This window comes from Eriocheir sinensis, chromosome 35 (assembly GCF_024679095.1).
Source record: "Eriocheir sinensis breed Jianghai 21 chromosome 35, ASM2467909v1, whole genome shotgun sequence".
Classification (NCBI taxonomy): Eukaryota; Metazoa; Arthropoda; class Malacostraca; order Decapoda; family Varunidae; genus Eriocheir; species Eriocheir sinensis.
This window is the reverse complement of record NC_066543.1, coordinates 10711229-10725847: the sequence shown is the minus strand read 5'-3', so window position 1 is coordinate 10725847 and position 14619 is coordinate 10711229. Positions and strand designations below refer to the sequence as shown.

General features: G+C 42.4%; 1 protein-coding gene across 2 annotated transcripts in view; it reads left to right on the top strand.

The window, feature by feature from the left end:
* LOC127007373 (serine/arginine repetitive matrix protein 2-like) overlaps window positions 1–14619 on the top strand; it is a 114574-nt gene that overhangs the window by 56589 nt on the left and 43366 nt on the right. For both annotated transcript variants that reach the window (XM_050878268.1, XM_050878269.1), the window contains exons 2-4: window positions 7299–7422; window positions 11385–11421; window positions 13174–13343. In XM_050878268.1, coding sequence (XP_050734225.1) covers window positions 7300–7422; window positions 11385–11421; window positions 13174–13343 — 330 coding nt within the window. In that variant the 5' untranslated portion in view covers window position 7299. The remainder of the gene's footprint in view (window positions 1–7298; window positions 7423–11384; window positions 11422–13173; window positions 13344–14619) is intronic.

The window sequence follows — 14619 nt, the reverse complement described above, 5'->3', positions numbered from 1 at the left end:
CTCTCCCTTTATCTCCCTCTCTCTCGTGTTTGTCTTGTTTGTCTCTCAGCTTCTGTCTCCTTTTTTTTTTCTCCTGTTTTTCCTTTCCTTTTGATTTCTATTTTAATTTCTATTTTATATTTATCGCATTGTCTGTCCTTTTTTTTCTTTCATTCTTGTTTTCCTTTCATTCACTCATCCATTTGCTTATTCATTCATTCATTCATTCTCTCTCTCTCTCTCTCTCTCTCTCTCTCTCTCTCTCTCTCTCTCTCTCTCTGTGGTGGTTAATGTGGTGAACGGTTCATGGTGTTAGGCTAATGAGATGGTGATGAGGTGGCGATGGTGGTGGTGGTGGTGAAGGTGTGATTATGTAATGGTGATGTATGGTGGTAAGAGGTTGGTGGTGGTGGAGGTGGTGGTGGTGTTTTTCATGTTGTTGTTGTTGGTGGTGGTGGTGGTGGTGGTGGTGGTGATAAAAGGAGGAGGAGGAGGAGGAGGAGAGTGGTGGTGGTGATAGCAGGGGTAGGGGTAGGGTGGTGGTGGTAGCCGGGTATGGTATGGTATAGCGGTAAATAGGTGGTGGTGGTGGTGGTGGTGGTGGTGGTGGCGGTGTTCCTCAAGGTCTCAAAGGCTGCTGGTGATCCTTTTTCTTTATATTTTGACGCTTGGTTAGATTTGAGTGGTCCTCCCCCCCCACCCTCTCTCTCTCTCTCTCTCTCTCTCTCTCTCTCTCTCTCTCTCTCTCTCTGTGTGTGTGTGTGTGTGTGTGTGTATGTAGGGGCATAGGTTAATGAGGAAGAAGGAAGGAGGTTGAAGAAGGTAAGGAGGAGCATGAGGAGGAAAAGGAGGAGGAGGAGGAGGAGGAGGAGGAGGAGGAGGAGTAATAAGTTGTATGATGAATGTGACGAGGAGGAGGAGGAGGAGGAAGAGGTGAAAGGAGGATGCGGATAAGGAAGAGGAGAAAAAAAGAGGAGGATTAGGAAGAAGACGTGGAAATGGAGAAAAATGGAGGAAAAGGAAGAAAAAAAGACGAACATTGGTAGAGGAAATGTTCCGAAGAAGAGGAAGCAAAGGAAGAAGGTAAACAGGAAGAAGAGGAAGAGGAGGAGGGTGACTAAGAGGTAAAGAAGAACTAGTTGGAAAAATATTACTAGCAAACAGGTAATATTAAAAAAAGGAGGAAAAGGAGCTGGAAAAACGACAGGAGAATGAGTAACTTTAGGAAGAGAAGATAAAGAAAGAGGAAAAGGAGGAGGAGAAGGAGGAAAATATTAGCAGCAAACAAGTAATATAAAGAACAAAAAGAGGAGAAAAAGAAGCTGTATAAACGGGAGGAGAATGAGTAAGAGTAGAAAAAGGAGATGAAGAAAGAGGAAGAGGAGGAGGAGGAGGAGAAGGAGAAGGAGGAAAATATTAGCAGCAAACCAGTAATAATAGGAATAAAAAGAGGAGAAAAAGAAGATGGATAAACGGAAGGAAAATGAGTAAGAGTAGAAAGAGGAGGAGATGAAGAAAGAGGAAAAGAAGGAGGAGGAGAAGGAGAAGGAGGAAAATATTAGCAGCAAACCAGTAATAATAGGAACAAGAAGAGGAGAAAAAGAAGCTGGATAAACGGGAGGAGAATGAGTAAGAGTAGAAAAAGGAGGAGATGAAGAAAGAGGAAGAGGAGGAGGAGGAGGAGAAGGAGAAGGAGGAAAATATTAGCAGCAAACCAGTAATAATAGAAACAAGAAGAGGAGAAAAAGAAGCTGGATAAACGGGAGGAGAATGAGTAAGAGTAGAAAAAGGAGGAGATGAAGAAAGAGGAAGAGGAGGAGGAGAAGGAGAAGGAGGAAAATATTAGCAGGAAACCAGTAATAATAGAAACAAGAAGAGGAGAAAAAGAAGCTGGATAAACGGGAGGAGAATGAGTAAGAGAAGAAAAAGGAGGAGATGAAGAAAGAGGAAGAGGAGGAGGAGGAGGAGAAGGAGAAGGAGGAAAATATTAGCAGCAAACAAGAAGAGGAGAAAAAGAAGTTGGATAAACGGGAGGAGAATGAGTAAGAGTAGAAAAAGGAGGAGATGAAGAAAGAGGAAGAGGAGGAGGAGGAGGAGATGGAGAAGGAGGAAAATATTAGCAGCAAACCAGTAATAATAGGAATAAAAAGAGGAGAAAAAGAAGCTGGATAAACGGGAGGAGAATGAGTAAGAGTAGAAAAAGGAGGAGATGAAGAAAGAGGAAGAGGAGGAGGAGGACGAGGGGAAACGGAGCAGGAAAAATCGGAGGATTAATGAAATAAAGGAAAAAAAAGAAAAAGAAAAACGATATTAGAGATGAAAAACAAAAAGAAGGAGGAGAAAAGGAAAAGGGAGGAGGAAAAATCGGAGAATGAGGAAAATAAAGGGAAAAAAACGAAAGGAAACGAGATTAGATCATATGAAACACACACACACACACACACACACACACACACACACACACACACACACACACACACACACAGAGCCGCATTCCTCCATCCTCCTCCTCCTCTTCCTGCTCTCCTCCGGCCGTCCTTGTGCCTCCCTTTTTGTCTCCTCCAATACCACTTTTTCCTCCTCCTCCTCCTCCTCCTCCTCCCAACACATAGTACTCAACTTGCAACCTTATAGTACTGCCATTCTACTTCATTTTCTTCTTCTTTTACTTCTTCTTCTTCTTCTTCTTCTTCTTCTTCTTCTTCTTCTTCTTCTTCTTCTTCTTCTTCTTCTTCTTCTTCTTCTTCTTCTTCTTCTTCTTCTTCTTTTTCTTCTTCTTCTTCTTCTTCTTTTTTTCTTCTTCTTCTTCTTCTTCCCCCAAATCATCGTCATCATCATCATCATCTTCATTTCCTTTTCGTATCTTTTCGTCTTCCTTTGCTCATCTTTCCATACATACTTCTCTTCTTCCTCCTCCTCCTCCTCCTCCTCCTCCTCCTCCTCTCCGCACATCTTATTTTCAGTCTTTCTCCTTGCTATACACACTATCTCTCTCTCTCTCTCTCTCTCTCTCTCTCTCTCTCTCTCTCTCTCTCTCTCTCTTTTACCCCAGATCCACATTCCATTTGACATTAACCCATTAAGCTTGTGTGTGTGTGTGTGTGTGTGTGTGTGTGTGTGTGTGTGTGTGTGTGTGTGGTCGCTCGTGTCTCACCCTGTAATCATTGGTCAAGAGGAAATGGCTGAGGAAAAGTGTGGCGAGAAAATGTAAGAGGAGAATTATTATTAGTATGATTATGCAAGATTAGACTATGTGCGTGCTGGTGTGTGTGTGTGTGTGTGTGTACTCGTTACTATACTACTGTTACGGCTACTACTACTACTACTACTACTACTTCTACGGGCCTCCATCTATTAGAGTTGGCGTTAGCGGCTATATATCTTCTCATCTTCATTACAGCAATTCATTGGCCCCACACCCGCCAATGACTACTATGGACAACAACCATTATTTATTTACAATTACAACTAAACATTTTATTTTTAAGCTAACAGAGCTTGTGGTTGATACGACTATCAACCACCGTCGCCTCAAAGTCCAGGTCAGCAATGCGGGTGGTTTTGGGTGCAGGTGACCTGGTTCCTCTCAGGCAGACCAAGGCTGACCTACTACTTCTACTACTACTACTACTACTACTACTACTACTACTACTACTACATCAACATCTACTACCACCACTACGAATTCTACTAACAAGGAGGGAAAGGAAAAGGAGAAGCAGGAGGAGAAGCAGCAGGATAAGGGTTGCGTTGCGGTTAATTCCAAGCTGTCCCTGATCATTATTACCTGTTTCCTGTTTCTGGTGTCGGAATGCGTGTAATGCCGTAATTAAAGGTTTCTATGCAGCAGCGTGAGCTTAAATCTCTTAAGGCGCTGCGGTGCTTCCTTTTGAAACCCAGGAAGCTGCGTAGCGGTATTGTTTTTATTATTATTATTATTATTATTATTATTATTATTATTATTATTATTATTATTATTATTGAGATTCATGGAAGGACATCAAGGGAAAAAAGTCTTCGTGTATGAGAGAGAGAGAGAGAGAGAGAGAGAGAGAGAGAGAGAGAGAGAGAGAGAGAGAGCTGTTCTAAAAATATATGTATGTAGGTTGAAGAATGAACAAGGTAAATAAAATGTATAAAAGATAATAATCGTGTGTGTGTGTGTGTGTGTGTGTGTGTGTGTGTGTGTGTGTGTGTGTGTGTGTGTGTGTGTGTGTGTCAATTACTGTGTTGCGTCATCGCCTGGCGGAAAGACGGACCGGAAGTGTGTCACGTGACGGCGTTTCCTCTCCGCGGTTCCTTCATTTTTGTTTGTTTTTAAGATTTTTTTTGTTTATTTTTCCTTTTTTTTTTTTACTTTACTCGGTGTTCTGATTTTCCTCATGAGTATTTTCCCCTTTTTCTATGTTGTTTTGTCTGTATTCTAGTTTTTATTAGTAACATCTATCATTCACACTCTCTTTCTTTCTTTCTTTCTTTCTTTCTTTCTTTCTTTCCTCTCTCTCTCTCTCTCTCTCTCTCTCTCTCTCTCTCTCTCTCTCTCTCTCGTTATTGAAATCACACCCATAACAAGACGATTTCTCCCGCAAATTATATGTCAGTTACCTTCGCTTAAGAACTCTTTAATCTTAGTAAGGACGTCTGGGCGACCTTATCCACATAGACTTTCTCTCCCCGCACACGTGTCTCCTCTCTGTCATTCAACGTCTGGTAAACAGGGACAATAATAGCACAGTGTTGCAATGCGTGGCTGTTGTGGTTTTCCCCATTCTTTCCTTTCTTAAGTGCCTTCGGTTGAGGAGAATCAAGACAAATTTAGAAACTTACCTTGAATCTTGCTCCCGGCTCACGAATCCTAGTATAGTTGAACGTCCCCAATTCATGCTATTTCGTATTTCATATTTTCATATTCTACGACCTCCTCCTCTTCCTCCCATTCCTCCTCCTCCTCCAACAACTCTTCCTCTTCCATCTCTTCCTCTTTCCTGCATGTCCATTGCCTCTCTTTCCCCTCCTTCATTCCTAATCTTCCTTCCTCTTAATATTATTCCTACTCCTCTTCCTCTTCTTAAATCCCTCCCTCTCCTCTTCTTTTACTTTCCCTGCTCCTCCTCCTCCTCCTCCTCCTTCTCCTCCTCCTCCTCCTCCTCTTCTCTCTCCTATTTCACAAGTACGGTTGTTGATGAAGGGAATGCAGTATATCAAAATGTTTTCTAGTTAATCTTTATCCAGTTGAAAGCTTCCAATTTGGGTTAGGTAGCCTTATGAATGGGAAACACATAATATTAGATAATAAGTTCTCAGAGACAGTCACGTGTAGCCTCCTGACTGAGTGGCCTTTCGTAGCATCCCTTAAACCCTTGCATATTCTGGTGTCTTGTTGCTTTGTGTATAGTTTAGTTATTGAACCACACACACATTGAAACAGATGAGGACACTGAACAACCACACACATATTGAAACAGATGAGGACACTGAACAACCACACACATATTGAAACAGATGAGGACACTGAACAACCACACACATATTGAAACAGATGAGGACACTGAACAACCACACACATATTGAAACAGATGAGGACACTGAACAACCACACACATATTGAAACAGCTAAGGACACTGAACAACCACACACATATTGAAACAGATGAGGACACTGAACAACCACACACATATTGAAACAGATGAGGACTCTGAACAACCACACACATATTGAAACAGATGAGGACACTGAACAACCACACACATATTGAAACAAATGAGGACACTGAACAACCACACACATATTGAAACAGATGAGGACTCTGAACAACCACACACATATTGAAACAGATGAGGACACTGAACAACCACACACATATTGAAACAGATGAGGACTCTGAACAACCACACACATATTGAAACAGATGAGGACACTGAACAACCACACACATATTGAAACAGATGAGGACACTGAACAACCACACACATATTGAAACAGATGAGGACACTGAACAACCACACACATATTGAAACAGATGAGGACACTGAACAACCACACACATATTGAAACAGATGAGGACACTGAACAACCACACACATATTGAAACAGATGAGGACTCTGAACAACCACACATATAGAAACATATGAGGACACTGAACAACCACACACATATTGAAACAGATGAGGACACTGAACAACCACACACATATTGAAACAGATGAGGACTCTGAACAACCACACACATATTGAAACAGATGAGGACTCTGAACAACCACACACATATTGAAACAAATGAGGACACTGAACAACCACACACATATTGAAACAGATGAGGACACTGAACAACCACACACATATTGAAACAGCTAAGGACACTGAACAACCACACACATATTGAAACAGATGAGGACACTGAACAACCACACACACATTGAAACAGATGAGGACACTGAACAACCACACACATATTGAAACAGATGAGGACACTGAACAACCACACACATATTGAAACAGATGAGGACTCTGAACAACCACACACATATTGAAACAAATGAGGACACTGAACAACCACACACATATTGAAACAGATGAGGACACTGAACAACCACACACATATTGAAACAGATGAGGACACTGAACAACCACACACATATTGAAACAGCTAAGGACACTGAACAACCACACACACATTGAAACAGATGAGGACACTGAACAACCACACACACATTGAAACAGATGAGGACACTGAACAACCACACAAATACCTGTCATTTTGGACCGAGATGAGACAAGGGATGTAGTAGAGAAATTCATGGTGAAGTAGAAGCATTAATTTCTTTCCTGCTTCAGTCTGATTTTCCTTACCACATTTTCCAATCATGCATGTTATTATAAGTTACCTATAATTTACAGTTTAAGAAAAAGATAATCGTGTCTTTCCTCCCTCTTCAACCTGACTCCTTCCTTCCTTTTCTCCTTCCTCTTCCTCTCTTCCTTTTCTCCTTCCTCTCCTCCCTCCTTCCCTTCCCACTCCTTCCTTTTCTCCTTCCTCTTCCTCTCCTCCTTTCCTCCTTCCTCTCCTCTCTCCTTTCCTTCCCACTCCTTCCTTTTCTCCTTCCTCTTCCTCTCCTCCTTTCCTCCTTCATCTCCTCTCTCCTTTCCTTCCCACTCCTTCCTTTTCTCCTTCCTCTTCCTCTCCTCCTTTCCTCTTTTCCTTCCCACCTTTTCCATTCACACCTGTCATTTGTTAGTCACCATTATTCACAGTTATAGATAATCGTGTGTCGTTCCTCCTTCCTAAGCCTGACTAACCCGTCCTCCCTTCCCCCTCCAGGATGCCGGCCAGCGTCAGCAGCAGCAAGGGGGGCTCGGGGGGCAGCGGCGGCGGCGGCTATGGTATCGTCTCGTCGCGTCACTTCGAGTCCGGCCCCCCGCCCTCCAAGATGCAGCTGTGCACGGTGGGTCACGCCTGTGTTTTGTTGTTCTTGTTGTTCTTGTTCTTGCTCTTGTTTTTTTGTGTATGTGTTTCGAAAGGAGGAGGAGGAGGAGGGGAAAGAGAATGAGAACGACGAAGAAAAAGGAGATGCAGAAGAAGAGGAAATAGAAGAAGAAGAAGACTATAATAATGAAGAAATATATATTGTATGTATAGAAAGAGGAGGAGGAGGGGGAAGAGAAGGAGAACGACGAAGAAGGAGATGCAGAAGAAGAGGAAGTAGAAGAAGAAGAAGAAGAATATAATAATGAAGAAATATATATTGTATGTTTAGAAAGAGGAGGAGGAGAAGGAGGAGGAGGAAGAGCGTTTGTAGTATAGCATTTGTTGAGACGAGGTTGAGTTGAGACTGTGTTTGTTGGTGTTTTCACGGGCTGGTGTTTGTTAGGTGTTTGCAGAGCTGAGTGGGTGAGTGCCAGGTTAGAGAACTCGGGTTAGGGTAGAGTTTGCACAGGTAAATGAGTGTGTGCATACGTGCGTGTGTTTGCCGTTCATTCAGCTAATTCGTGTTGGTGTAAAGTGTGTGCAGGTAAATGAGTGTGTGTGCATGCGTGTGTGTGTTTGCTGCTCATCCAGGTAACTCGTGTTGGTTTAAAGTGCGTAAATGAGTGTGTTCTTGCATGTGTCTGTTTACTACTCCTTCAGGTAACTCAGGGGAGGGAGGTCAGGTGTACGCTTGGCCAGGTATACTACACAGGTGAACCCGGATAAAGTGTGATGCTGTCAGGTCAGGTGTGCTCAAGGTTACGGGTCCGAATTATACAACGCACAGGTAGATGTAGCCGCGAGTTAATTGGCACCATAATTAAGGTGGAGGGGCCATGCAGGTAATGTTCCTCTGGTGTTGAGTATGCATGCGTTCTTATTAAGGGTGCCTCGTGTGTGTGTGTGTGTGTGTGTGTGTGTGTGTGTGTGTGTGTGTGTAAGGAGGTGAGACATATAAGCACTCGGTGAAATTAACGCGGCCACTTAAACGTCCGCCACTTTAGGACGACAAGTAAACAAGTGACTCGGATTGGCAACACTGATTTACTCTTCTCCTCCTCCTCCTCCTCCTCCTCCTCCTCCTCTCTTTTCTTTTTCTCCTCGCTTTTTATCCTCCTCATCTTCCTTGTACTTCCGGTTCTTAATACTTTGTCTTTCTTTTTCTCTACATATTGTTCTTGCATCATTCTCTCTCTCTCTCTCTCTCTCTCTCTCTCTCTCTCTCTCTCTCTCTCTCTCTCTCTCTCTCTCTCTCTCTCTCTCTCTCTCTCTCTCTCTCTCTCTCTCTCTCTCTCTCTCTCTCTCTCTCTCTCTCTCTCTCTCTCTCTCTCTCTTAATCTTTCCTCCCCTCCTTTCTTTCTTTTTATCCCTTCCTCTTATCCTCCCTGCTTCCCATCTCCCCTCTTCGTTGTCGTCAGTCTTCACTCTTTCTCCCTCTACACTACATTTTTCGTCTCCTTTTTTCCTCTCTTCCTCACTCCCCTTCTTCTTTATCTCCCTGCTTCCCACGTTCCTCTCCTTCCCTCTTCCTCCTCCCACGTTATCTCTCCCTCCAAGTATCCCCTCCTTCCCTCCCCTCTCCTCTCTTATCTCCTGACTGTTATCGAAAGGAGGAGGAGGAGGAAGAGAAGGAGAACGACGAAGAAGAAGGAGAACACGAAGAAGAAGAAGAAAAAGAAGAATTGGAAAAAAATAGAAAAAAATAGAGATGTCAAGGAAACTAACTTAAAAGAAAAGGAAAAGAAGAAAAAGAAGAAAAAAAGAAGAAGAAAGAAAAAGAAGAAAAAGAAGATTAATTAAGAAGAAGAAAAAAAAGAAAGAAAACAAACAAAAGAAGAAGAAGGCGGAACTAAACAACATTCTTTATAAACACGAATCCTTCATTAAAACAAACTTCCCAACTATTCTTTTTACGTAATTTTCTTTCCCCCACCAGTTTAACATTTTCCTACTTACATTAAAAACTTTTCTCTATCTTGTCTCGTCTTCCTCCTACTTACATACCTTGATCTACTTCTCATTATACCCTCTTGACCTCATGTTTCCTTATCTCCATTAACTTTATCTTCGTATCAAATTCATCATCTCTTTTTTTTACTAACTAACGTATCTTGTGTATCGTATCAAATTTATCATATCTTTTTTCTAACTAACGTATCTTGTGTATCGTGTCAAATTTATCATATCTTTTTTTACTAACTAACGTATCTTGTGTATCGTATCAAATTTATCATATCTTTTTTCTAACTAACGTATCTTGTGTATCATCATTGTGTATCATTATCATCATCAATTTCTATCTATTTTTTTTTAACAGCAAAGGAAGCAGCTCAAGGGCAACTAAAATAAAGTTTAGAAAAAAAGCCTGCTAATAGTGACTCCCATACATATCACATACATATCTATCTCTAACTTTTATCTTTCCTTCCCGTCCTCTCTTTCTCCTTATTCTAATTCATTCATTCTATTCATAACCGGAGGATGAGAAAGCGGATTTTTACTCTTAAAGGAAATGAATGAGTCTCAGAAGGATAATTGTTGTTAGCTTAATGATTTACGCTAAAAGCAACTGCAAGGTCATGAAGAGAGAGAGAGAGAGAGAGAGAGAGAGAGAGAGAGAATATCACGAAGACGCAAGCAAGTGTTTTTTTTGCAGCATCTAGTGTGTGTGTGTGTGTGTGTGTGTGTGTGTGTGTGTGTGTGTGTGTGTGTGTGTGTGTGTGTGTGTGTGTGTGTGTGTGTGTGTGTGTAAACTGTCAAATTACTTCCTCTATTATATTCTTATTCCTTGGGGGAGGGGAATGAAGGGAAGATAAGAAATAGGAAGAGGAGGAGGAGGAGGAAGAGGAAGAGGAGGAGGAGGAGGAGGAGTAGTAGGATCATGAAGCTGGGATGATGATGGGTGGCCTTGATACCTCTCCTCCTCCTCCTCCTCCTCCTCCTCCTCCTCCTTCCTTTACCTCTTTCTTCCCCTCCCCCAGCAGGATGTGTCGCCATCTCTCTCCCCTCCCTCCCTCCCCTCTCCCCTCTGATATCTTCTCTACACTCTCTTATATACTAATTATTTTCTCTCTCTCTCTCTCTCTCTCTCTCTCTCTCTCTCTCTCTCTCTCTCTCTCTCTCTCTCTCTCTCTCTCTCTCTGTCTTGTATGATTTTTTGTATCTATTAAGTTTATTTCATGTATATATTTATTTATTTATTTAATATATTTAATATTTTTTTGCTAGTTTATTCGTTCACTCATTCATTAAATTACTTCCTTCCAGGCGAATAATAATTGTTCTTTTTTTTTTTGCTATGTTGCATTCTGGCACTCTTTACTAAGTTATTTTATCCTATTTTTTTATATTCTAGGCTACGTTATTTTATCCTATTTTTTTTATATTCTAGGCTACGTTATTTTATCCTGTGTTGTATTCTCTGCTGTGATGTTCTGTGTTCTTCTATATTATGCTAAGTTGTATTATTCTATGCTATTTTATTCCCTATGTTAAATTATGCTCTTCTATGTTCTCCTAGTCTATGTTAAGTTACGAAGTCTTAAGTTCTATTTTATGCTAAGTTATATTGTTCTATGCTCTTTTATTCCCTATGTTAAATTATGTTCTTCTATATTCTCCTATTCTATGTTAAGTTACGAAGTCTTAAGTTCTATTTTATGCTAAGTTATATTGTTCTATGCTCTTTTATTCCCTATGTTAAATTATGTTCTTCTATATTCTCCTATTCTATGTTAAGTTACGAAGTCTTATGTTCTATTTTTTGCTAAGTTATGCTGTCCTATGTTGTATCCTTTTATGCAACTTACGCTGCCCTATATTATATTCTATGGTAAGATATGCTGTACTCTATTCTCCTATTCTATGGTAAGTTATGCTGTACTTTATTTTGGTATGTGTGTGTGTGCTGACCGCTTGCGTTTCTGTCTTCCTCTCCAGATGGACGACGGGGAGGTGTACGAGACGGTGAAGGAAGGTGTGTAGAGGTGTGGGCGCTGAGGACCTGGTGGTGGCGTGGCAGGGGGAGAGGCTGGTGGAGATGTGGAGGAGGGAGGGAAAGGTGGAGAGGGAGGGGAGAATGGGAAGGGAGTCTGTGAGCTTGTTGGGAAGAAAGACATTGAGGAAGGTAGTTGTAGTAGTAGTAGTAGTAGTAGTAGTAGTAGTAGTGTCAATAATAGTATACCAAAAGCACTAATAGGGACAAAGATAGTAACAGTAGTCGCACTCTGAAATGTAGAAATATTAATAGTAACAGTTTGAGTCACAGCAGTAATAATAACGTAATAACAACAACACCAATGACAGTAATGGTAGTGAGAACAGCAGTGACTATACCATTTAAGTTATCAACCTTATCCCTGTCCTCAAAAAGCGGGTCGGGAGCGTCTGAAGCTGGTCCCCTTGAGCCATTCTTTATACGGTCCTGGCGCAGTGCTCGCATCCTCTCCGCCGCTGTTCGTCGCTGGACCCTCTCGAGTAACCGTAATAACAACAAAAGAATAAGCGTAGTGTAAACGATCATTGTTGTCCCTGCCCTCAAAAGCGACCCAGGTGCATCTATGTGTCGGGGAGGAGTTTGAGTGCCTTATATGCTTTCTGTGTCCTTGTAGTGCTAAATCTGATGCTACGACGTTCTGGACATGAATAAGGAAGTGGATGAGGAGGCAAAGAAGGCAAGGGTGGTGATGATGACGATGATGATAATGACGATGATGAGTTTCAGGAGAGGGAAAAGACGAATCAGAAGGAGGAGGAAGGAGAAGGAAAAGGAAGAGGAGGAGGAGAATAATGAGGGTGCCGGAAAATAAGAGGAAGAGGGTAATTAAAGATGCATTAGATCTCATAAGTAAATCAAGGTGTTCAAGGCCGCGGGGGGTATGAGAGAGAGAGAGAGAGAGAGAGAGAGAGAGAGAGAGAGAGAGAGAGAGAGAGAGAGAGACCTATTACTATATTTCCATTACAAAGGAACAAAGAATAACCAACAAAGCCCTGCAGTTCTTATTGGAATTATTATCATTATTATCATTGTTGTTATTATTATTACTGCTTAACAACTTAATGGTTTAATTACGTAACAAATATAGAAGTAAGGGGTCGAAGCAGTTCCATAACATTACTACGCAGCCAGCATTTGTAATCTAGCTGTTCTGCAGGATAGGTTTGGTTAGGTTGATTAGCTCTGGGTAATTTGGTCAAGTCTGTCCCCTTTAAACATAAGCAAAGATATATAACTTGTTCAGTGCTGACTCTTCTGTGACGCCCGGCAGAAGAATGGCTGACGGGGAAGGGTGGGTTAGGTTAGGTTAGATTAGGTTAGGTTAGATTAGGTTAGGTTAGATTAGGTTAGGTTAGGTTAGGTGAATAACGCCAGGTGAATTAGGTTAGGTCTGTTTCATCTGAACATTATCAAAATCTTAATATATTCGATGCTGATGGTTCTGTGTCGGCCGGCAGAGGGATGGCTGACGCGGAAGAAGGTAAAGTTAGGTTAATTAGGCCATGTTAATTAAGTTAGATATTGTCTACTATGACATAAGCAAAAAATATAATATGCTCGTGGCCTCGTGCTGAAGGTCCTGTGACGCCCGGCAGAGGAATAGCTGACGGGGAAGGTGATGTTAGGTTAGGTTAATTAGGCCAGGTTAATTAGCTCAGGTCTGTCTTCTTTCATCAACATGAGCAAAAAGTATAACATGTTCGATGCTGACGGTCCTGTGACGCCCGGCAGAGGAGTGGCTGACGCGGAAGAAGGTGACAACCACGACCACCAAGAACATCGAGACGCGCACGCAGCGGGAGGTGATGCTGGAGGACGGCGAGGTGGTGGACGACTCGGGGCCGCTCGTCACCACGGACTGCACGGAGAACACGGTCACGAACGAGGTGGTGGCCGACGAGGTGGGTGCTGAGGAGGGGTTGGGGGGAAAGATGGGGTGGGTGATGGCGTGGATGGTGGGTGGTGATGGGGTGGGTGGTGAGGTGAAGAAGCTGGGATGGGTGGTGAAGTGGGGGAGTTGAGGTGGGTGGTGATGGGGTGGGTGGTGAAAGGTGGGTAGGGAGGTGATGTAGTAGGTGGTGACGTAGGGGAGATGAAGTGGGTGGTGAGGTGGGGAGGAAGTGAAGGAGGGAGATAGGTGTGTGAAAGGGTGGGGGAGGAAAGGGCTTGTAAGGGGGTGTTGTGTGTGTGTGTGTGTGTGTGTGGGTTGTAATACGTGTTTGTGTGAGGGAGAGAGAGAGTGTGTGTGTGTGTGTGTGAAGAGAAGGAGGATGTTTGTGTGTGTTTGTGTAGTGTTTGTGTGACTGTTTGCTTTCTCGATATTAATTTCTTATATCCTGCAATTCTTATATCCCTTGTTTTCATATCCATCAATTTCCTATGTGTCTTCCCTTGCTTGTTTTTCTTCTCTTCTTTCCCTCATTAACTTCCCTTGTCCATCTTTAAAACCCTTCCATCCTTCCTTCCTTCATTGCACTCATTCCTTACTCTTTGTCCCTCCTTCCTCCTGACTCTCCTGTTCTGTTCTCTCTTCCTCGGGTCGTTTCTCTTGCTTTCTTTGCTTGGTGTCTGTGTCCTGTAAATGCCTTCTCTGTTGTCCTCCTTCCTGTTGACTCTGTGTATCTTTTCTCTCTTCCTCGTCGCCTTGTTCTGTTGCTCTCTTTCTTCGCTTGGTGTCTGTGTCCTGTCAATACCTTCTCTGTTTTCCCCCTTTTTTCTCCCTCCCAGCTGCCTCCTTCCTGTTGACTCTCTGTTCACCTTTTCTCTCTTCCTCGAGGCCTTGTTCTGTTGCTCTTTTTCTTCTCTTGGTGTCTGTGTCCTGTGAATGCCTTTAGCTGTTCCCCTTCAGTTCGTTCCCTGGTGTCTCCTTCCTGTCTCTGTCTTCCCTAAATGACATCCTTCTTCCCTTCCTTCTCTCACGTCCCTTCCCTGTCTGTTGTCTGTCTTAATCTCTGTGTCATTCTTCTATAGTGTTGTGTTTCCGTGTCTGTACCTCATGTGACCACCTTTTTTTTTCTTTATTTCTTCCTCTAACTTCATCTCTTGCACTGCTATTGTTTTTTGTATCTTTTCTGGACTTAATCTTTATCACTGGGTCCTTTCGTGTGTCCCTGTGTCTCTGTATCTCACGTATCATATATTTTTCTGTGTCTTATATCTTTGCTTGTTTTTCTTTTC